The 24,065-nt window shown below is 41.8% G+C and overlaps 1 protein-coding gene across 4 annotated transcripts in view; it reads right to left on the bottom strand.

Annotated features, from left to right (window-relative positions):
- ERAP1 (endoplasmic reticulum aminopeptidase 1) overlaps nucleotides 1-23,476 on the bottom strand; it is a 46,618-nt gene extending 23,142 nt beyond the window's left edge. The window contains exons 1-8 of one of the 4 annotated variants that reach the window (XM_060635316.3): nucleotides 23,203-23,476; nucleotides 16,657-17,200; nucleotides 14,764-14,902; nucleotides 11,497-11,631; nucleotides 4,075-4,195; nucleotides 3,189-3,343; nucleotides 2,728-2,841; nucleotides 1,005-1,136 (exon numbers count right to left, since the gene is read on the bottom strand). In XM_060635316.3, the coding sequence (XP_060491299.2) occupies nucleotides 1,005-1,136; nucleotides 2,728-2,841; nucleotides 3,189-3,343; nucleotides 4,075-4,195; nucleotides 11,497-11,631; nucleotides 14,764-14,902; nucleotides 16,657-17,183 (1,323 nt within the window). In that variant the 5' untranslated portion in view covers nucleotides 17,184-17,200; nucleotides 23,203-23,476. The remainder of the gene's footprint in view (nucleotides 1-1,004; nucleotides 1,137-2,727; nucleotides 2,842-3,188; nucleotides 3,344-4,074; nucleotides 4,196-11,496; nucleotides 11,632-14,763; nucleotides 14,903-16,656; nucleotides 17,201-23,202) is intronic. The other 3 variants (XM_060635318.3, XM_060635321.3, XM_060635320.3) reach the window with 3 other exon arrangements.
- Nucleotides 23,477-24,065: the final 589 nt, after the last annotated feature.

The following is a 24,065-nucleotide window of genomic DNA, read 5'->3' as shown; positions in this document are numbered from 1 at the left end:
GAGAGGAGGCAGAGAAATAGAATCTTAAGCAGACACCACATCCAGCATAGAGCTAGACACAAGGCTCAGTCCAACAACCATGGGACAGCCATTAATTGAAGAGACTCTCCTTTTCCCATTGTATATTCTTGGCTCTTTTTTCACAGATAAAAAAAAAAATAATAACCGTATGTGTGGGTTTGTTTTTGGGTTTTCTAATTTGTTCCACCAAGTTATGTACTTGTGTGTTGTTTTTATCTCCCCTGAACTACTTATGGAAATATCGAAGAATACCGTTCTGTTTACTACAAATAAAACAGCCTAGTACAATGATAATGACCTTCTCTGCCCGTTAAAAACAATGGAAACAGTTGGAAATGGAAAGAGAATTGGAAAAGCATCCTTGATCTCATGAAGAAGGAACTATGACTTTATCTCCAGGTTGCATTGCCAAGGGAAATTACCCAGGTTCCATGTAACCAGTGTCATAAGAATCCTTTTTTTTTTTTCTTTTTCCTTGTCCAGAGAAGCCAGATATCAAGATTTTTATGTAAAATTTCCCACTAGACGTTAGCAACCATTTCCAATTCTGTATTAAACACACTGTATAGGACAGTATTTTGCAGTTCAACAATATAAACCATTTTTGAAGGCAGTGAAAGGCAAGCTACATGGGGCATGGATTTTTGCCTGGTACAACAGTTATGCTCAATCAAGACCTATTTGTTGAATGATAAATAAAAGACAAAGTTATTGTAGACCATGGATTTTCACTTTATGACAGAGTAAATGACAAACTGACTATAATATAATCTTTAGGATTACAAACCAAACTTCAAGTTAAGCCTTAAAGAGTCAAGTTTAAGTTTAACTTAAAGTTAAGCCCCTGCCAGCATGGGACAGCATAAAAAGCATTCCACCTGGGTTGTTCCTTATGGAAAGCCACCCCACAACCCTCTGTCATCTCTCCACCAAAGTCTTTATAAGTTTGATGTCTAAAATGTACCCTTATAATCCATTTTTACCTTTTCATAAGAAACTTCATCAAACATTTCCCGAATCTGAGCAGGATTCTCTACAGCTGTCGACACAGGGTGTGAAGAATTTAATGCGTCTACCTCCATCACATCAAAACACTTGCCAAAGAAATAATCTTCCTATTGAGACAAAGACTTGATTTATTTTTAGATAAAAAATATGAAAGGACACATGTTTTATCTGGGCTAGACAGAATTGCAGTTTTCTAAAGAGCATCCTAGAAACAATTTTAGGTGAACATTTTAGATTTTGTTCATCTTAAATGCCTATCACTTTAGAAGACAATTTTCTCTTAACTTAAAAATAGAACTATCATTCCTATAGTCAAACAGTGCCAAAACAACAAACTAAAATGTGTAGTGATTCCAACATCTCCAATCATCTTATTTTAAGGCAAAGAAATTTAAATTTTTTTTAATGTTTATTTATTTTTGACAGAGAGAGACACAGAGCATGAGCGGGGGAGAGGCAGAGAGAGAGGGAGACACAGAATCCGAAGCAGGCTCCAGGCTCTGAGCTGTCAGCACAAAGCCTGACACAGGGCTCAAACTCACAGACCGTGAGATCATGACCTGAGCTGAAGTTGGACGCTCAACTGACTAAGCCACCCAGGCGCCCCACAGAAATTTAAATTTAAAACTATGTGGTCAAAAAAAAAAAAATGGAGGACAAATTCCAAATATAATCTAATTTCTTAGGGCATATTACTCAACAGAATAACATACACACATCATCATTTTTATTATTAAGGCATATGTGGAAATGGGAAAATATTTATGACCCATTGTAGTACAATAGTTATATAGACATTACAACTATAAATTATGTGTACAGGAAGATGAAAATGAGAAGTTAATATATGCCTAGGTCAAAATTATAGTGGGGTAAAGGATTGTTTGGGGGATTTTGTTTGTTTTTAAAGTAAGTTTCTTTTTTAGCTTTACTACATGCGATTTTCACAAGTTAAACACCTGATTTTTAAAATAAACATGTAGGGGCACCTGGGTGGCTCAGTCGGTTGAGTGTCCGACTTCGGCTCAGGTCATGATCTCACGGTCTGTGAGTTCGAGCCCCGCGTCGGGCTCTGTGCTGACAGCTCAGAGCCTAGAGCCTGTTTCTGATTCTGTGTCTCCCTCTTTCTCTGCCCCTCCCCTGCTCACACTCTGTCTCTCTCTGTCTCAAAAATAAATAAACATTAACAAAATTTAAAAAAATAAAATAAATAAATAAATAAATAAAATAAAATAAAATAAACATCTAAAGGTTCCAAAGCATGAAGTTTGGGACTCCCGAGTGTAGGCTCATAAATAAACAAGTGTGCAGTTACCTAAAACAAGTAGAATCGGATTTGATTTGACAAGCAGGATACTATTGAAATAAAAGCAATCTGTACATAATCCTTCAGAGAGGAACCTAATGGTTGAGGAAATGATATGCAACAGACAGGCTGTCATTACTTCTAGCTTTTTTATAATAAGGGAGGATAAGATTTAACAGAATTTCCTAACAACCACATATTTGGAAATAAGCAATCCAGTTAGTAAATAAGCATTTGTGTTACCTTTCAAGTTCACTAGCATTTTAGAAACCAGATTCTAATCTAAGCTATCAGGGAGTTATTAATATTTCCATGAATTCTATAATCAAAGACCAGCAACACTGAACAAAACAGCAGTATCAACTTGTTAAAAATAAGTAAATACTTCTTACAACTTTCAGTTCTGGATGAGTCACAGTGACAGACACAAACTCCATAAACTTCGCAAATCCCTCATTTAGCCAAAGATCATTCCACCATTCCATAGTCACGAGATTCCCAAACCACTAAAAGGAAAGTACTAGATTATTCATACATTTCTACGGAGACTGGATTATCTACACAGTTACAGACATAAGGCATTCAGAAGGAAAGATTTCGTATGTGCAATGTCAGCATATAAGTAACATTTACAGAATTTTTTATCAAAATAAGAAGAAAAACCTTTCAACGTTCATTTTAAAACATGGGACCTTGTGCTTTAAAAGAAATCATTTTTCCTATAGAAAAAAAGACAAAGTAAAGATGAATCGATACACTTCATGTATCAATATGAATAGTCTTTTAAGTCCCATAAAAGCAAAATAGATGTAGTTTCACCACAATTTTTAAAAGCATCATTTATCTTGTGTACCTGGTGGGCGAGTTCATGGGACACAGTCAAAGTAATGCCAAGCTTATTTGATGCAGAAGACTTTTCAGAATCAAACAATAGAACAGATTCTCTGTATGTGGTCAGTCCCCAGTTTTCCATAGCGCCACTCTCAAAGTCAGGAATAGCAGCAAGATCTTGGAAAGGACACAAAAATGTATTAACAGTCCCTAAACTAGACATTGCCCAAACACACTAACTTTCAGAATGGATGGGTGTAGGGATCAAAAGAAAAGAACTTATCACAACCTAGAAAAAGAGGCTCAGTGATTCAGGGTTGCTCTGCTGTTGCCTGACAAAGTCAGATTGGGGCCTCGGGCCTTCTGACTCCTCTTCTAACTTTCTGACAAGGAATTCAGGGATTGGATACTCTTAATAATAATTTCCTCAATTATACACTTGACTTTGGATGCCCTCGACTCCCATACACCTAAAATCTCAAACGAATAATAGTTTTAAAAGCCCATTTAAGAAGGAAACTGCAGATTTTCCTTACACTGTGTAAATGTGTTCATTAAGAAAAATGTATTGAGCACCCTCTCTATTTCTACCAAATATGTGCAAATAATGAAAAAGATGCAGCTTCTGCCCTTTGCTGTCTGCCCACTAATACAACTGAGTTTATCTTTAAGGTCAGAAGGTAAAATTATCACCATGACATGTGCCTCAGAAATCTTATCAAGATCTGCTCCTGCTATTATTAGAAATTTACTGTATAGATTAGGGGTGAGAAGGAGCAACCTTCTCCTGCCAGAGGTCTAGACTTGAAGGGCTGCTGAGATACCATGGGAATGCCAATTACGGGGATATAATACATAGCTGAGGTCATTAAATGCCACAACTTGAAATAATCTTGCAAAATTTCTACCTTGTTTGGGTAAGGGATATGGAATGCTGAAATAATCCTCATAAAACTCTAGAAGAGTCACTGCAGCATCCAGTGCATAATCTGCCTGATGTATCTTGTCTGGCACAGCATATATGGAAACCTGAAGAGAAAGCACAGTTAGTTACTCAAATGCCATAGTGGCTTCTCTCCACGTGGGGAATAAACTTAGAAATTCTCTGAGCTTGTACCCAGGGGTTAACAAGGCATAAAGAAATAGGAAGCCACAGGATGAAAGCACCCAAGATTTGGTAACCAAGATTAGATATTCAGGGCCGAAGCGCCCCAATTTAGTACAGAATCAGAAAGCTGCTTTCATGGGAGGGAAGGTCCAGAATAGGTAAACAGGTAAATAGGGCTGTTACCCAGCCCTAGGTAACAGGTATATAGGGCTGCTGCCCAACCGCAACAGGCCAAAGTTGCCCAGAGGGGAGCTTATTAGCAAAAGAAAGGTACCTTGATGTCCCTGAGGTAGCATGCTCTCACTCTCTTGTCCCCTATGCAAGCTAAGATAAACAGACAAGGCCCCTCATGCCTGCCATAAACAACCAGCTGCCCAGCACCAGGACTTTGCTTTGTGTTGACCAAAACCCCTAACACTGCATATCTGCAAAACCCCCTTTTCCTCACACCTGTGAGTTAATGTTCATGGTTTCACTGTCTCTTTGTGCACATCCATCACGCTTTTAAGCCTTCTGATTCTAATAAAAACACAGCAAGGACCCTTACTCGGGGTTCTTGTCTCCTCCCAAACGTTAGCCTCTCTCACATTTTAATCCTGCATCCCGATTTCTTGCTGGAGAAGAGAGAACTCCAGACCCTAAGTCTACAACAGATGGTGACCCAGGGCTGACACAGCCAGAAGGCGGTGCAACTCAAGGACTGCGGGATGCCATGGACCGACTAAAGAGCTCCAAGAAAAACGCACCAGATTACAATCTCTTCCTGATGAACTAAGAGAAAAGCAAAACTATATTAGGATTTGCTGCCACGGAACTTTGGAGAGATTTATTATGGGAGACTCCCTATCCCCAGAGCAGAAAGAGTACATTCATATTTTACAATCATTGGGAAAGGTGGCTGGCACTATCTTCACTCACAAAGCACTCCTTGAATTATGATTACCCAGCAACACTGCCTTTGGTTCCCAAAACAAGGAACTTATGATCTTGATATTTGGGAGCGAGTAGGGAAAACATTAAAATCTCAGCATTCCGAGGTGGCTAATGTCCTCCCCTGAGGTAATCCTTACTTGGTCCATTGTCCATACTGCCCTTCTCCCATTGAGTTCAGACGATGCATATAAAGATAAAGAATTACCCAAAAAAGAGGAAAACTCTAGGCTTTTTTATAGTCAGCCTGTGCCTTCACTGCCTTTACAGCCAGAAGATACACACCCTCTCTCCAAAGGGTGGGACGATATCAAGCCTCAAGAAACCTCACCGACTGGTTCTGATAAAGTCCTCACCCCAATGCAAAAGTGCATTAAGAAGCCCAGAAGGCCGGTGAATTCCAGGTGTTTCCCGTTGTCGGGCAAAACGGGCAATACGTCCGTGAAGGCCTGCTCTTTCAAATAGTAAAGGAATTGCAGAAATCAGTTCAGCTGTATGGCTCCACAGCCCTTTTACGATCTGCATTTTAGAAACTATTTGTGGCACTATTCCATGTATGCCTAGGACTGGGGCTGTCTTATAAAAATCATTTTGGGGTGCCTGGGTGGCTCAGTCGGTTGAGCGTCCGACTTCGGCTCAGGTCACGATCTCGCGGTCCGTGAGTTCGAGCCCCGCGTCGGGCTCTGGGCTGATGGCTCAGAGCCTGGAGCCTGCTTCCGATTCTGTGTCTCCCTCTCTCTCTGACCCTCCCCCGTTCATGCTCTGTCTCTGTCTCAAAAGTAAAATAAACGTTAAAAAAAAAAAAAAAAAAAAAAAAAAATTTTAAAAATCATTTTGACTCCAGCCCAGTATGCTGTCTATGCCCAAGAGTTTCATGACGCTTGTGTAACTCGTGCTATGCAAAACTTTGATGCTGCTATTCCAGCGTCTTTTGAACAACTGTCCAGTACAGGACAATGTTCCCAACTAAGGCAACAAGCTCAGCTTCCAATCATTGTCAGCAAAACAATGCACTAAAATAGTATGACTTATTTTACACAGGCCATCTCTTTTAAAGGGGACTCTCTCTCTCTCACTGTTACTCCCAATATACTCTGGCTACTCTAACTACACGTGGGGGTTTCTCCCTCATTCATTTCCTTGGTCAATGACTACGATAATCAGAGCCAACTGTCTCTGGTTAGTCTACCTCAGGATGGAGGTTTTAAGGAATATTCCCAAGCAACTGCCAAAACTCCTTTTGTCTTGGGGAACTTCTCTGTCTTCTCTGGCCTGACATAGACTGCCTAATTCCACAAGTGGAAAACAAAACAAAAATCTGTATCTGCTCATCTATCTGAGCTAACAGGCTTTAGGACCATGAGAACTCTTTCTCTGCCCTCTATGCCTTTATCTGCCTTCAGGCCAGCTGTGGGCACCTCACCCTTTAGGCCTTCCCTTCCCACTCCTCAGGGTCCTGCACCAACTGGGATGCGACCTGCATATCTGGCTCTTCAATGCCTCAGGCAGCATCAACTCTTCCTCCTAAGAGCAAAAAATACCCCCTTAGACTAGGGCCACCCACTTCAGAATTCCTCACTGGTTCCACGGGAAAAAACTGACAATGGTAAACTTTTAAGAGGACACAGATAAAATGTAATTAAGACAGACATGTCTTTTAAATTATCAAAATTAAATAATAAAACTTTATTCTACTAAGGTTCACTGAAGGTCAAATAAGTTCATGTTATCTCTTTTCCAATTTGTCAGCCAAAGGATGACTTAAAGTAATGGTTAACTTTGTCTCATAGTTTTCATGGGTAATTGTTAAAATAGCTTTCAGGGTCTTTGGTAACCTGAAACTTTAACATTTTGCTTAAATGATAAATTAAATCTATTGAACATTTAGGCCTCTTCCAAATCAAATGGAATGGTAAAGCATTGCTTACTAACCGTAGGTTTGTGCTTCTGGTTTCTATGACAAAAATACTGAGGACATTTAAATCTATTAAAAAGCATGCTTTATGCTTAATGGATCCATAAGTCTGCCACCTAAAAAATTTCTGATGTAACAGATGGTTTACAATTGGTTGCTACTTTGTTTTCACTGGAGACTAAGGTTTCTAAGAGTTAAAATTCTGCTAAATATAATTAAGGCTAATGGAAATAAGGAAAGTAACTCAGTATATAAAAAAGTAAGAGATATGTAAGAAAGATATAAAAAATGAGCATACATTTTTGTTAAAGGTAATAAATAAAATTTTAACAAAAAGGGTAAAATGACAGGACAGCATGCCCTTTTTAAGTTGTTTTACTTAAGCCTTGGTTGGAATTACCCATTCCTTATAATCCACAAGGCCAAGAAATTGTAAAAGGAGCACATAGTATGCTCAAAAACATGTTAAAAAAACAAAAAAGGGAGAGATACCCATGGCTATCTACATTCCAACCTCAGCTCCTTCTTGATCATGCTATGATTACTCTTAACTTTTTAAAAATTTTTTTCAACGTTTTTTTATTTATTTTTGAGACAGAGAGAGACAGAGCATGAACGGGGGAGGGGCAGAGAGAGAGGGAGACACAGAATCTGAAACAGGCTCCAGGCTGCGAGCCATCAGCCCAGAGCCCGACGCGGGGCTCGAACTCACGGACCGAGAGATCGTGACCTGGCTGAAGTCGGACGCTTAACCGACTGCACCACCCAGGCGCCCCTACTCTTAACTTTTTAAATCTTAATCCTCAAAGACTAACAGCAGCTGAGTGACATTCTTCAAAATCAGATAAACCCTCTCATCCTATGGTGCTATACAAAACCCCTGAAAGGGGGCCCACATGGACTGGACCCACTAAACTTCTCACCTGGGGTTGAGGAGAATATGTTTGTGTTCTTTCAGATTCTGGACCTCTATGGATCCCCTCTCTGTTGGTTGGTGAAGCCATACCATGGAGACCCCTGGATATCTTCCAACGAACCAGTACTTCCAGAGAATGACTCTTAATGAGCAGCCACCAGCCCCCCTTTTTCAAGATGGAAGAAGCCTCTTCATTGACTCCTCATCCTGAAGCCACTCCACAAATGCAACATAACATGGGGAAGCCTTAATCTCCTGTCCAACCAGGCCGGCATCCTCTTACAACACAATGGTATTGCATATACCCCTGACTCACATCTGATGGCCATGATCTCCATCATTGACAGGAATTCGATACAGGTAACCCTGATTCTTCTCCTTGTCCTCATTTGTCCAGGCCAAGCTCAATATTCATATTGGGCTCATCTCCTTAACCCACCTATATTTGACAGCTTAACACTCCTAGACCTGGATATTCCTGTTAGCAATAATGACACTGAATTCATGGGAGGAGCTAATCTTAACCTGCCCTTCCAAACTGAACAAGAGCATTGGCTTTATATGCCAAGACCTCAATGGTGGCTTATTCCAGCACCTCCTATGTGTGTTACCAAACTTAGCAACCTATCTGCTTGTCTCAAAGTAAGAATCAACTGGCTTTTACATGTACAGACCAAAATCTCTAAAAGGCCAATTTTACCTTTTTCTCAGCCACAAGCTTTGATATACCTCAAAAAACCAACATATCTCACACTCCTAATGTTCTAGCTTGCTCTAGTCTCAAGTATTCAGACCACCCCTGGAATAATATTCCTTGGACAACCTGTTATGGAGAGACTGAGCATAATCTTCACTGGGGCAATTGGACCATTATTGACAGGGGTCCTAGAGGACATCTTGAACCAAAATATTCAAATAAGACCATATCCTTTGCCCAATCTAGTAGACAGAACATTTTTTGGAAGGACAGAGGCTTGTCTGGCCCTATAATTTCTGCACATAAAGGGAAATTAAAAGGACCTGGCTTGTTAATCTTTGGAAGCTAGGCCTTTCTTCACTCATACTGTTAGCCATGGTGAAATTTATGTAAATCAACATATTAACATAACTTGGGCCTCATGCCTGCCATAAACAACCATCTGCCCAGTGCCAGGACTTTGCTTTGTATTGACCCAAACCCCTAACACTGCATATCTTCAAGATCACCTTTTCTCACCGACACGAGTTCATGTTCACAGTTTCACTGTCTCTTTGTGCACAGCCATCACACTTGTAAGCCTTCTGATCCTAATAAAAACGAAGCAAGGACCCTTACTCAGGGTTCTTGTCTCCTCCCGGATATTAGTCTCTGTCTCATTTTAATCCTGTGTCCGCTCTCTTGATGGACAAGAGAGAACTCCAGATCCAGAGTCTATGACATCTCCACAATTGTATGGAAGATGGACATCAACAGTTCCATTTTGTGGAATATGGTTGCCACTTAGGAAGAAAATTGGAAGTTCGATTTCTTGTATTAATGCCACCTATTTCTGACCAAGTCCCCTTCTGAAAACTACAACATCCTGGATAACGTAAACAAAAAGGTCTTTTTAAAAATGTTCTTATGGAATAATGGAAAAGTAAAGAAAACTTAAATGCCAAAAATGACTAACAGTAGGACCCTCCTAGACAGAAGAGCCCTGCAGCCAGCTTTTGTCCTGAGGACACTAACCTAACACAGATGGACTTGAGCTTTGGTTTTCACAGCATTGAAGGTCTCAGGGGATAGAAGACAAAGTCCAGAGCCCGTCCAAGGGGGGAAAGCCCAACAGAATATGCACCATGCATAAAGTTGAACCCTATAGGACCATACCCTTTCTGTAAAGATAAACTAAAAATAGCCATCCCCTTCCTCAAGGAGACTGCAAGGGGGAAAAATGCCTTTTTCAAGTCCTGGTACCATATGGGGGAGGTTGTGGGAAGTCCTGAGTGAATCAGCTAGTTAATATTCATGCTGGTTAGCAACTGGACTCACAATAACCAGGTGGCTCAAAAACCTGAAACTAATAATTTGATTTAAAGCGGTTCATGGGCTGGTAAGGGCTCCCAGGCATCTGCCAGGAGCAAACAAATTCTCTGTGGAAGAACCCACCATCAACTCAGGTAGTGTAAGTTCAATATACACACAGGAACAAAACAATAACCAGCAGAAACAACAAATCACAGAATGAGACACGTAAAGACTTCAGATAGGACAGTTAACTAGAATATAAAACGTTTAATGTGTTTAAAGAAATAAAAGGCCTAAAAATACTAATATGTAAAAAGAATTCTTGGACCTAATTCCAATATATGTGTGTGTGTGTTGGGGGGTGTTATGCCCACACCTCCAAGCAGTTCTCCAACACCACCTGAGTGTCCCACAGTTCCACCTCGATTCTGACACTACCCAGAGATACACCAGATTCCACAACATAAAGGTTCAGTCTTACAAAGTTGTCCCCACCCCCACTTCAGATGATATTTACAAGTCCAGGTTACCATCTGTGCTTCTGACCCACAGGCTACAGACTAGAGGTTGCAAAGACCTCCCCCTTAGGTTCGATTAATTTGCTAGGGCAGCTCACAAAACTCAGAGGAATATTTTATTTATTATAAAAGGACGTAACTGAGAAAGAGATATGCAGGGCAAGGTACGGGAAAAGGCACAGAGTTTCCATACCATCTCTAGGCAAGCCATTCTCGCTGAAATCTTCACACTTTCACCAACCCAGAAGTCCTATCTACTCAGGCCTCAGCGAAAACCAGCATAAATAAATTAGGCATCTTCAAATTAAAGCTCCTCTTCTCCAAAAAAAAAAAAACCAAAAAAACAAAAAAACAAAAAACAAAAAAAAACCTATTTGCATTCAGAGCCCAACAACATATAGTTGAATAGGTTGCTCCTTATGCAATGGTACCCACAAAAGGGGCAAGTACTCCTTGAAACAAGATCTTTTCTCCAGTATTCCAGTATTAGCTGGCATAAATGCTCTCCCCAGAGTCATTTAATACTCCAAGCAGACTGCTCTATTTTACTTCCTACTCAAGGCCAGAAATCCTCTGCTCAGGTAGTCAGTGACATTTACTTCTAAACTGCAGGAAGCGACAGCCAGAGGCAACCTCAGAAAACACTGCAGGATCTGGTCCAACTTACACATTTTAAAGAAATATAAACTAAGTTCCCAAGGGAGCAGAGTCAAGGTCAGAATGCCTGCTAAAGGTGGAGCCAGGACCATGACGTAGGCCAGGCCAAGCCTCTCCGCATGTTTTTGTGTTAGAACTTCATTATAAATACGAGCATCTGTAACAATAGGATGCCAACCTTCCTGGTTTGGCCAAGACTCAGGGATGTGCCCAAAATGTGGGGCTTCTAGTTTTAAAACCAGGACAGTGTCAGATCAGGACAAGCTGGCCACCCTATGTGACAATCACAGGTTCACCTTGATTCCACTCTTGGTCATCTTGCTAACAGACTTAAAATCTGAAATAATGAAAGCCACCAGGTAGGTGCTCATCTTCACAGTGACATCAAAATGGTCTTCTATGAGTCCTTCAGCAATAGTCACAGATTTAACCTAAAATCAAAATAAAATCAGCAAATAATCCAATTATCCAATGCATTGAAAACAGTTTATAAACAGAAATCTCCTTACCACCAGACATAAAAGTGAAAGTACATAGCACAATATTTACATAATTATTTTACAAGTTCTCTAATACCTGACTATAATTTAGATATTAAGACCATTCTACTCAATTTTTTTAAATGGGATATAATTCACGTATCATAAAATTCACCATTTTGAAGTATATAGTTCAGTGTTTTTTTATTATATTTACAGTTGTGCAACTATCATCACTAAATTTCTTTTCAATACCCCAGATGGTTGCAAACTAACTCATATCTGGTACATGAGGATTAATAATATGAATGGGACAGGGGCGCCTGGGTGGCTCAGTCGGTTAAGCGGCCGACTTCGGCTCAGGTCATGATCTCATGGTCCGTGAGCTCGAGCCCCGCGTCGGGCTCTGTGCTGACAGCTCAGACAGAGCCTGGAGCCTGTTTCGGATTCTATGTCTCCCTCTTTCTGACCCTCCCCCATTCATGCTCTGTCTCTCTCTGTCTCAAAAATAAATGTTAAAAAAAAATATATATATATTTTAAAAAAAAAAATAAATAAATAATATGAATGGGACAAAGCAAACCTGAGATTTGTGGTAGTCCACCTGACCATAAATACAGGTTTGAGAATTATCTAGAAATACAATGTCTAATTTTTTTTTTTTCTGTGGGAAAACATGTAACCATGTACAGCTTAAATAGAGCCTCTATTTTCGTAAAAAACTGAAAGTAACCCATGCTTGGGCCTGACATGGCAAAGCTTCCTCCAAACTCTGATTTGCTTCATTGGAATCAGCTTTCAGTGCAATCAGGGAGAAGCCTTGCAGTGGGGTGGGGGTGATGGTGGTATAGTCTAAGAGGTCTGCTTCCAAAAAGGGAAGTGTAATACCTCAGGCAACACACAGCACTGGGGTGTGAGCTTGGAGAACGAGAACAAGAGGAGAACCAGCCTGGGAAATTCCATGTTAGCACATGCATTTTTCCTGAAACCTTATTTCCACCTCTATTTCGGTGCCCTTGTGCTTCTTTTTAATACCAACCAACCACCAGTTATGTGTGTGTGATGGCCACTCTTTGCTCACTTAAGTCCTGACTCTGATAGTCGACCCAGGTTTACTCTGGAAAAAACTCCAAATTACCTCTTCTTTTTAAATGCCTTCTGCCCTAGTCAAAATTTTCATTCCTGAAGTTGTGCTATTTACTAGGAAATTGCAGAGGAAATTTTAATAATTAATTAATTAAAGTTAATTAATTAACCTTTAAGTGTGATTAAATCTTGCCCACTGCCCAAACAATTCAATATTCCAATGGTATATTTGCTTTTCCAGCCACTGTAATGATCCTTTGAGACCCCATTGTCCTTCCCCCAAACTCCAGGTCCGCAGCCTGAGTTCAGGCTGATCCTATAAGATTTCTGCCAATGGGAGGGCTTTCCTGTCCAAGAGGCAAGATTACATTAGAGATTTTCCTCTCCTAGAGGTCTTAGATACCTATGGATTTAGCTCTAGCATCTTTGTGAAGCCTTTGGAGCTCCTAGCCTACCCCCTGAAAACCTACAAGTTTCTCCACCAATCTTTTTTGGTCATCAGTATTCCCCTTGATTCCATCGTATCTCTGTGCTTTTTCTCTTAAAGCTGTGATTCTGTAATTAGAGAACACATTCCCATCCCAGGGATGGAATGTTAATTGGAACCACCATGTTCTCTATCTCAAATTTATATCAGAAAAACAGCACAATTGTTTCCTGTGTTTTCATATACAAATGTGGGTGGAGTAGACAGAAGTTCTTAGCTGGCAGAAATTTGCAGAAGAGTGCTCTTCACAGAACAGAGCACAGCCCTCTGAGGGGGGCTGTCAGAATCTTGTTTGAGGAAGGGATTTTTATGGTATTCAGTGGGGGGAGGGGCTCTACAGAGTTTTTAGAGTTGCAAGGTAGTGTCCTAGATGCTGGCTGTGGCTCTCAGAGTCCCTATGTGCTAAGATTTTGCCTCCTTGGTCAGCACAGGAAGGAGCTGGTATACCCTTGAAGACTCTCGGCCAAGTCAGTTCCACCTGAGTGTCATCCACAGTGAGCTCTCTGAACAAAGCCTGCGTGTGCTTTAGGAGCTGATGTGCACCAGCTGCAGAATGATAGCCCTACAGATGAGTTTTTCTGAGCTGCCAGAATCAGCTTAGAGTTAGGGGCACTTACTGAGTAGCTTTATTCATTTGGCACGGCCATTTTCTCACCACTTTTGAAAATCAGATGGAACCCTGTCCATATTTGCTTTGGTATTGAAGGATAATGGTTTCCTTAAAGGGAACTGAGCTATCTTTATCACTACTTACCTTTTATACCATGATATTCCAAAAAGATTACTTTTTTTTTCTGTCAGCCCAATTTTATGCATATAGTTACAAATTATATAGCTAGTATTAGTTTATCATATATAGAAATTATAGAAAATAACTATATACTAGAAATATGGCCTTATTTGTCAAAGTGTTCCCTTTAAAATCCTTTCAAAAGGTCATAAGACAAAATGAAGGCAAAAGTGCTTTGGGAAGGGCACTCTCATTTATTTAAAAAAAAATTTTTTTTTAACGTTTATTTATTTTTGAGACAGAGAGAGAAAGAGCATGAATGGGGGAGGGTCAGAGAGAGGGAGACACAGAGTCTGAAACAGGCTCCAGGCTCTGAGCTATCAGCACAGAGCCTGACGCGGGGCTCAAACTCACGGACCGTGAGATCATGACCTGAGCCGAAGCCGGCCGCTCAACCGACTGAGCCACCCAGGCACCCCTAAAGGGCACTCTCATTTAAACCTGCCTTGATTCCTTACACAGTTTCCCTCCTGTCAATATCAATGACCTGGAATGAGACTTGTGTTGAAATCTTCCTAGTTTTAGGGACAGTTTCTTCTTTGGCTACAAATAAATTGTTGCTTGAAACAAAAGGATAGCTTGGGAATGAAATAAGAAAAGTCAAGCAATAAACCAAATAACACAGGTGACCTGAATGTTAATAACTGTCACTGGGGAAATGCAAGGCACAGACTATCGATAGACGTTTCCTGTGAGTAGATATACAGGAGTTCAGACTCACCAGTGGCATATTGGAGATGGACAGGTGCCTTGGCTCCCTTCTGATCTTGACTGAAAATTTTGCTTTGAAGGAAGGTTCATCAAAGCAGGGAAAGGCCATTCTGGCTGCAGTAGGTTCAAAATGTGTTGATGCAAGTACTCTAAAATTATGGCAAGTGAAATCAAAATATAATATAAAGCACCAGGGACTCCAAAATAGATGTATATTTGGTTTTTAATTCCTAGAGATACTACACAATTATTGATTTCACTACTAAAACAAATGTTTCAACAAAAGTTATCAAGAACTAAGTAAAAAGACAAGTAAAAATCTGGGAAAATTAATTGCAAGTTATCTGACAAAGGGTTAATAGCCTTGACAGACAATGAACACTTAAAAATGAGTAAGAGTATATGCAACAACCATGTGGAATAGCAGGCAGGTCATAAACAGGCAATTCACTGAGAAAGGGCCTATAAATAGTCAATAAACATATCAAAAATTGCCCAGCTTCCTCAATAACCAATGAAATGTAAATTAAAGAGACATACCTGTTGGCTTTTTGGTTCTAAAAGGATTGCCCAGATACATTATTGGTTAGGGATGAGAATTGTGGCAAGGAATATCAAAAGATTGTAGACCCTTTAACTTAGCAATTTTGTTTATAGGCATTTATTCCAAGGAAATGATTTTCAAAGATACTGCTATTGCTGAAAAGGTGGAAACATCCATCATGGTGGATTAGTTAAATCAATGCAAAACATACATTTTAATAAAGTCACTAAAATGATGTATAGGAATAGTCATTCATATGAAACATCTCAACATATTAAAATAAAATTCCTTATACAACAGAAAATATAACATAGCTCCACTCACATAATGTATAACCATATCCAAAAAGAAGTTCTAGAAGGATGATCCCCAAAATAAAAGTAGTGGTTATCACTAGGGGCCATAATAGGGATAAAATTGACTTTTCAAAACATTCTTTTTGGTAGCATCTGACCTTTTTTTAACCTCAAAAGAATAATATGGAATCAGAAGAATAAGTGACTATAATCTACTAGCAAATAAAATTTGATTTTAAAATTCAGAATAAGATCTCCCAAAATAGATTATACCTTCTTAAAAACAGAACAATAGAAAGGCAGGTGAGGATGTCTAAAAAGAGTTTTAACTGAGAAAAAAAACTTTTCTTATAGGCTGTATGGGATGAATTACATCCTCCAAAAATATGTTGAAGTCTTAATCCCTAGTATCTGTGAATATGATTTCATTTGGAAATAGGGTCTTTGCAGATGTAATCAAATTAAGATGTGGCCATCAGGTTGGGCCCTAATAAGACCAGTGTCCTTACAAGAAGAGGGAAGCTGGGGGAATGGCTATATGACAGCAGAGGCCAAGTCCAGACTGATGTAGCTGCAAGCCAAGAAATGCTAACAAAGGAGGGCCACCACAGACTAGAGAGAGGGAGGGAAGGATTCTTCTCAGAGATGTAGAGAGTGTAGCCCTGGATTTTGAATTTCTGGCCTCCAGAACTGTGAGAGAATAAATTTTTGTTGTGTTAAGACACTCGGTTTATGATACATTGTTACAGCAGCTGTAGAAAACTAATACATAGACCGAGAGAATTAAAAACATTTATTATATGCCAGAAATCTAACTAAATAAACAAACAGGTACTTTGACAGAGCTGAAGGAAATAAAACTGGTTAAAACAGAATGAAACGTGACATCCAAAAACACAAAAAAGAATCTACTGGCCATGTTTAGCTGTATAAATGAAACGCAAAATCAAAACAAGGAAAAGCATTCAATGATCAAGGGAGTTTTTAGAGATAATCCATATGAAATCATAAATCTAGTATGGGGGCAGCACTTGAAGTTTTTAAAAAAATAGAAAAAAAGTACCTTACTTCCCCTTCCTTGGTTCTGTAGGTGCTTTTATAAAATCCATTTAAATGCTCAGAAAGGGTGCCAGCATAGTCAATGACAACTGTGTACAGGAGCCCAACAACCAGAGGCTCGGGAGCCAGAAGTGCAATTTGCTCATGAAGCGGGTATTCCAGGACTCTCAACGGTTCTGCAGTCAGTCTCTCTCCAACTCTCTTCCTGAGGGTGGCCTTAGATATTTGCAGGTGGTGACTATGCAGGATGATGGTAGTGGTAGGCTGGCTGGCTGTGATTTCTATCTGAGTGGTTCCCTCGAAAGTCAGAGTGGTGAGATTTGCATGAATCATGAGATCATAATGAACCGGGCTGATGTGCTCAGGAAGTCGAATTTTATCCCAAGGGAATGGTGACCCATTACTAGCTTTTGGAGACGAGGTGTCACTGCTCTGACACCAGGAAGGAGTTGACACAGTTAAGAGAATCAACAGTGAGGACAGCAGAAGCAGCATGGTTCCAAGTGGCCATTTGACGGACAGAGATATCATCTTCTTGCTCACACTACCTAGTGGCACAAATGTATAAAAGGTCCCCCACCCCAAGGAAAAAAAAATTGAGTCACTAAAATATTATCAAGATTGCATAATTTCACATTGTATCTACCCAGGATTAACAGATACAGATACAAACTTTCAAAAGGTTTAGGTCTTTTCCCGAAAGTAAAATTACCTTTCCTATGTTACTGATTCATAGAAGAAAGAAGTTTATGGTTAGCACCAATCTTAATATCTATTTAAAAAGTATCACTTAGCTTTACAAATTTCAACGAACTCTATCATTCAGGGTTCTTGGTCGAAGAACAAGCTCACTAAGTAGTTCATCAAATGTGTCACAGAGTTGTCAGGACATTTGGGAAACCAGCCCCATAAAACAGCAAAGATTGGGGCGCCTGGGTGGCTCAGTCAGTTGAGCATCTGACTTCATCTCAGGTCATGATCTCGTGGTCAGTGGGTTCAAGCCCTGCATCAGGCTCTGTGCTGACAGCTCGAAGTCTGGAGCCTGCTTCAGATTCTGTCTCCTCTCTGCCGCTTCCCCACTCACACTCTCTCTCTCTCAAAAATGAAACAATGTTTAAAAAAATTTTTAAATAAATATATAAAATAGGCAAAGATGGACACCAGAACCATATCAGAGAAACTGGCCAGGTGACCACTCCCACCCACACTGGACCCACACTGGAGGAAGCCACCCTTCTGCCTAGGGATCAGATGCTGGCCACTGCTGCAGCCACTGCCAATGTGAGGTCTCTGCTGCCCTTGCAATTTGGCAACACTTCTTTCAGCTGAGGTCAGGTATCCACACTGCCCGTCAGGGAGGCGGAAAAAGCAAAAATCTGGATTTCACAGCTTCTGCAGGAAGGGACAGGTCTGGCTCCCCACCAAGCTTACAAAGTAGAGAATTACTAACATAGAGGAAGCATAGGAAGGAGATACAGAGGCCGAGTGGCCAGGACTGTGGGGAGGCAAGTATCCCTAACAGTAACCTTCAATAACAGCGGTCGGCATCTTTGTCATTGTCGTACCAAAAGTTAATCTAATATTAATTTAGCCAGGAATGACTTAAAGAGTTCACACCAATAGTCTGTGATAAACATAGCAATCCCCAGGATTCTCTCTTGCAATTATTTAACAAATATATGTTGAATGCCTGCTACATACAAGGCCATATGCTGAGTACTGTGTGGGATAAAATAATACACAACACAAATCCCACAATCAAGGACTTCAAAATCTGGAAAGGCAGGAAACATTCATGCGCAATGAAATGCAACAGAGAAAGTGTGGAGCATTTTAGGAATAATAATAAAAGACAGTGCTGGGGGAGAAGGGAGAGAGTGACTTTGGCTGCACAGTGACTCGGATTCCTTCCTGCAAGACAAGCATTGGAGCATGGTTTGGAAGGAAGAGTTGGATTTGAAAATGAAGGGAGGGCATTAAAGGCACTGAAGGAAGAGGAAACCAGGGCGGGAGTTAAAGCACAAAGGGAGAAAGTGGAGGGCTGGCTGGGCAATCAATGTGGACAGAAGAAACCCTAGGAGAATTGCATGCATAATGATTATTCACAAGGCAAGGAGGGAAGTGACTCCAAATGATGCTCAAAGCACGCTGGGAGTCATTCTGCAGACTGTATTTTGTACTTTATTTTAAAGGTCATAGGACACAAAAGGAATGTGAATTTTAAGAGAGTAGGCAAGCATGCCTGAGAACTGAGCATATTTCTCTTAGACAGAGACACCTCTCTAATGGGTGTTTGCCAGGAAAGGATCTCTGCCAGATGAGTCCAGGTAAGTGATCCTAATTCCCCCAAACTCCTCTGGCTCCTGAATATACAGATCACATAAGAAAAGTAGTAATGCTACAATGTGGTACATGGGATTCTACCTCTGTATCAGCGGTTCTCAACTCCGGCTGCATATTAACATCACCTAGGAGGCTTTTAAAATGACGGGTGCCTGGATCCCTGTCTAGAATAATTAAACTGAAATCTATGGTGATGAGGTCAGGGCATCAGAATTTTTAAAAACCTTCATCTAGAGATTCTCCTGGAGAGCCAAGTTGAGAACCTCCTAGATAATCCTTGGCAAACCCTGGTCTCACCCCTTGAGCCCCACACAGAGGGATATAACTTCAAGGTAATAACTGATGCACTGTCCCCAGGCCCTCATCGTCCATCCTGCTCCCCTCCCAAACACACATTAAAGGTGCCTAAATCTGCCTTCCCCACAGAAAGGGTACCAACACAGCAGAGACAATCACTCACAGAGGCACAAGAGAGGATCAAAGGTTCACGCCCATTCTAAGAACAGGTTTTTTTGTTTGTTTGTTCACGTGTTTCTTGTTTTATGTGTGTGTGTGCATGTAGGAGCCAGCTACAGGATGCTTCCAGCCAATGAGAAGTGAAGCAATTTGAAGGAGAAGAGTAAAGTTTAACACCAAAGCGGTCAAGAGTTCCCACTTCTACTTCCTCAGGCAGAATTCCAGCGCAGGGGCAAAATGATGGATTCCTTTTGAAGTTGGGAGAGCAGAAATAAAGGGAATTTGTGTGATGCTTCCATTTTGAATTTCTGATGGCAGTAGCTCTGTGGATGTTACCTGTACCCCAAGATGGTAGAGAGTGCATTGAAGGTGTCAGGTTTGGGCATGGGAGGACTCCAAAAGTCCCCAAGTGGTCTCTAAAAGTCCAGGAGGAAATCTAAAATTTCCAACTGGTTCTGAGCTGACAGCAAGGTCTACAGGCTGCTGAAGGAATTGGCAGGGAGACCTCATATCAAAGGCTTTGCAAGGTTGAGTCGATGAGGGGAGGGGGTCAAAGAGAACATGGCTGTGTCTCAAAGGGGGATGTAATGCCAGGAAACCAAAATGGAACACGTAATGTAGACAGCATAAATGTGAGAATACAGATGTACATATCTCTAACTATTGCTATATCAATAATATATAATGCTTATTGTCAGATAATATATATTACACTTACAGTAAGATAATGATATATATTACACTTACAGTAAAGAAAAAGAAAACCTGACTTTGAGTTCCTCCTCTGCCGCATACTTACTGTATGACCTTGGACAGGTTATTTAATCCCAGTTTTGTTTTGTTTGTGTGTAAGTTGAGATAATAATACCTCGCTCATAGCATTGTTGTAAAGACTGAGTTAAAATATCTTCTTTTTTTTAATGTTTATTTATTTTTGAGAGAGAGAGAGAGAGAGAGAGAGAGCACAAGCAGGGGAGGGGCAGAGAGAGACAGACAGACTCCAAAACAGGCTCCAGGCTCTGAGCTATCAGCACAGAACCCGATGTGGGGCTTGAACTCACCAACTGCAAGATCATGACCTGAGCTGAAGTCGGACACTTAACCCACTGAACCACCCTGGCTCCCCTAGACTGTGTTAAAATATTTTCAATCGTTCATTTGACAAATATTTATTGAGGACTTATTATATGCCAAGGATTTTTCTGGACACTGGCAATGTAAGATAGCACGCATCCTCTTCCTCAAAGAGCTTATGGAACTGGGATGGGAGGAATTTTTCCCCATGATTAGGGCTATGTAGGAAAAACCCACACATACGAAAAAGAGAGTAACAGGGCAGACCGATTTATATTGGGGCTCTCTGAGGATATTTTAGCTGAGATTTAAAGGACAAATTCAAACTAGCTAAGAAAAGAGGGAGAAGGAGAGTTTTCCAGAGAGGAAACAGCAAGCATATTTGTAGGCTCTCAGACAGTAGAGAGTGCTGGTTATAAAGGCTAGTGAACCTGAAAAGGGCCACATGGGACCAGACCACCATGTGGACTGTAGACATGTTAAAGATTTGGGATCCTATCCTAAGTACGATAAGAAGCCACTGGGTTTTGAGCTAGAAGGTCTTAGGATCCAGTTCACATTTTTAAAAGCTGCGTGGAACAAGACAGGAGCACGAGTAAAGGCCAAGGAACCAGTTAGATAGTAGTCTCAACAGGGGTGGCTGGGTGGCTCAGTCAATTAAGGTTCCAGCTCTTGGTTTCAGCTCAGGTCATGATCCCAAGGTTTGTGAGTTCAAGTCCCACATGGGGCTCTGCACTGACAGTGCAGAACCTGCTTGGGATATTCTCTCTCTCTCTCTCTCTCTCTCTCTCTCTCTCTCTCTCTTTGTTCCTCCCCTGGCTTGTGCTCCCTCTCTCAAAATAAATAAACTTTAAAAAAAGAAAAGAAAGTAGTCTCAATAAAGTAAGCTAGTGGCTTGTACTCTAGTGGTGTCACCAGAAATGGGAAGGAGTGACAGAAGGGAGGGGAGAGACAGAGAGATGGATGTACTCAACATCTACACTTGGGGTGAACCAGAAGTGGGGAGTGACATAAAGAACACATCAGAATGGTGCCAGGTTTCTATAATGAACATCTGGTTAGTCATACATGCCATTTATTGAGATGGAGAAGACCAGAGGTGCAACAGTTTTCAAAGGAGGAGAGGGAATGAAGGGTTCGCTTTTTAATGTTTAATTTGTGATGTCTCTGAGACATCCAAGGGAAAATATCAAGCAGGTAGATGAACACACAGGTTTAGAGCACAGAGATAAAAGTTTTCAAGGACTTTCCTGTACTTTACTGCATTTCTTTAAAGTTTTAAAAAGTATCTTCCTTTGGCATCTGATCTTACTAAATAAAGCATGTTTCAACAGCCAATGCTGTAGATGAAAGTGCAACAGTAACAGAGTACCTAACTTTACTTCACTGCCAGGAAGTTACTTTAGAAACCTTATTTAGAGGGAAGAAAAGAAAAGAAAAGAAAAGAAAAGAAGAGAAAAGAAAAGAAAAAAGAAAAGAAAGAACCTTATTTAGGTTCCCTTTGCTGATCAGGACTTTTCCCACTCACAAAGAAGTCAGGGACAACTGATCCTGGGTGACTACACCCTTCCCTTTATTGAACACCACTCAATGTGAAATCTATCATCAAGAGGCAATGGGACTTTCTTCCAAAATGTCCTGAACAATTAAATTAGCAAGCATTGATAACAGTTGGTCACTGCTGGTAACAATAAAAATGCTGAATTAATTTGAATTTTTTTTTAACCAATTAAAATTTTTCTGTTTAGGCCCACCTGAAAATGTGCTGTGTATCCGTACAATTCCAAATCTTTGGGAAAAGAAACAACACTGGCTAATTTTTTTTTTTTTCTTTAACGTTTTTGTTCTTGTTTTTGATTGTTGACCACATCCTGAGTTGAGAGCAAATTCTCTGGGCATTCACCAGAAAACTGAGCATTTCCTTCTGAACCTGGCCTGCACAAAGAACCTTCCAGAAAACGCTAAGGAAATGTCTTTTCTTCTCCTTCCGTGAAATTAACGTGCAGGTCCACCTGGCGAGTGAGGTACCCAGACAGGCAACTTTAATTTGCTCAAACAGGACAGCTTTATCTGAATACAACTCGGCTAGAGCCAGAGTGAAGGGAAGACAGTGGCTGGGAGCCAATACAAGACAAGCAGGGAAAAAACTGTTCTTGACATTTATGCACTCTGATCCTTCAACACCCCAACCCAGCAGTTAACCCAAAGCCACGTTCTTTTCTCCGGTAACTATCCCCAGGGGACCCCTCTCGGCCAAACCCGCGTCCACCCCGCCCCTTCCCTCCACTGGGCCCTACTTGGGAGCCGGGTGGACTTGGAGTTTGGCAGGAACCCAGCCGCGAGGCGGAGCACCGACGAGGCTCCCGCCTTCCAGGAAGTGGGGGGGCCGAGAGCGCGCGGAGTAGGAGTACCGGCCCTGCGCCCCCTGCCTTCTCCTGGCCCAGAAGGACCCGAGCGGGATCCGCAGGCCGCGGAGCCCGCCGCCCTCCCTGCGGACTCGGGCCCGGGCCCCGCAACAACCCCGGGCCCCGCAACAACCCCCGGCCCCGCGTTCCCACGCGCCTCGCTGCCCTCCGCCCCGCGCCCTCGGGCCTCCCCGGCGGGCGCGCGGAGGTTGCTCTTCTGTAGCCCCGCAGCCCGCTCCTGGAGGGGTGTCCTGGGGTCGGGCGCGCTGTACCTGGTGGTCCGCAACCGAGCCAACTCACCCTAGCGCCGCTGCCGCCTGCCTCGCCTACCCCGGAACAGAAAGTGAAAGCGGGGCCGGGGCAGAGGCAGGCGGGCGCGAGGTGCGCAGCTGCCTGCGCTCTCCCGGCAGGCGCGGGAGAGCCCTCGGCTGAGGCGGGAGTTGCGAAAAGGGAAACCTGTGCGGAGGGACCGCCGTAACCCCGCCGGGAATTCGCAGGAGTGCTGCACCTAAGGGAAACAGAGGAGGTGCAACGCAGGGCAGATCGGGCGGGAAGGAGCACCCCTTTATGAACGCAGATCATTTTCTCTGAGTGTGTCTTTGAAGCCTCCCCCCTCCCCCCCAACAGTGGTTAGCCTTTGGCGCTCCCAGGGTTGAGCGCATTAAAAAAGGGCTGGTGTGGCCGTAGGTGACCCCGGCGGGCCTCGAGCTTGCTTCTCTACGGAGCCTGGACGGGCTCGACGCCGGTTGGACTCAACTGGTGTCCATCATCTCGTCTCTGCAAATGGACTGGGAGCTTTTGGCCCGCCTCCGAAAGAAAAATGAACTCGGAACAATTCTTTGTTGTGTGAAATGCTGAAACTTCTGGGCTTTTAATGGACAGGAGTTATGCTAGGAGATGCCTCAGAGGAAGAAGGGGTTAGATACCTCCCTGGAACTTCCCCACTACTACCAAGGGGGCTACTCGGACCCCCCCCCCCCATTTGCTGTTCCCCATATTAAAACGCTTCCTCTGCTTTTTCAAATCAAATGACCATTTTCTACGCTCCCCTTAGAATATTAAGACTGGATGAAATGTCGAAAGAAAGAAAGAGAGAGAGAGAAAGAAAGAAAGGAAGGAAGAGAAAAACCCTCTT

This window comes from Panthera onca, chromosome A1 (genome assembly GCF_046562875.1).
Source record: "Panthera onca isolate mPanOnc1 chromosome A1, mPanOnc1 haplotype 2, whole genome shotgun sequence".
Taxonomy (NCBI): domain Eukaryota; kingdom Metazoa; phylum Chordata; class Mammalia; order Carnivora; family Felidae; genus Panthera; species Panthera onca.
This window is presented reverse-complemented; position numbering and strand designations above follow the sequence as displayed.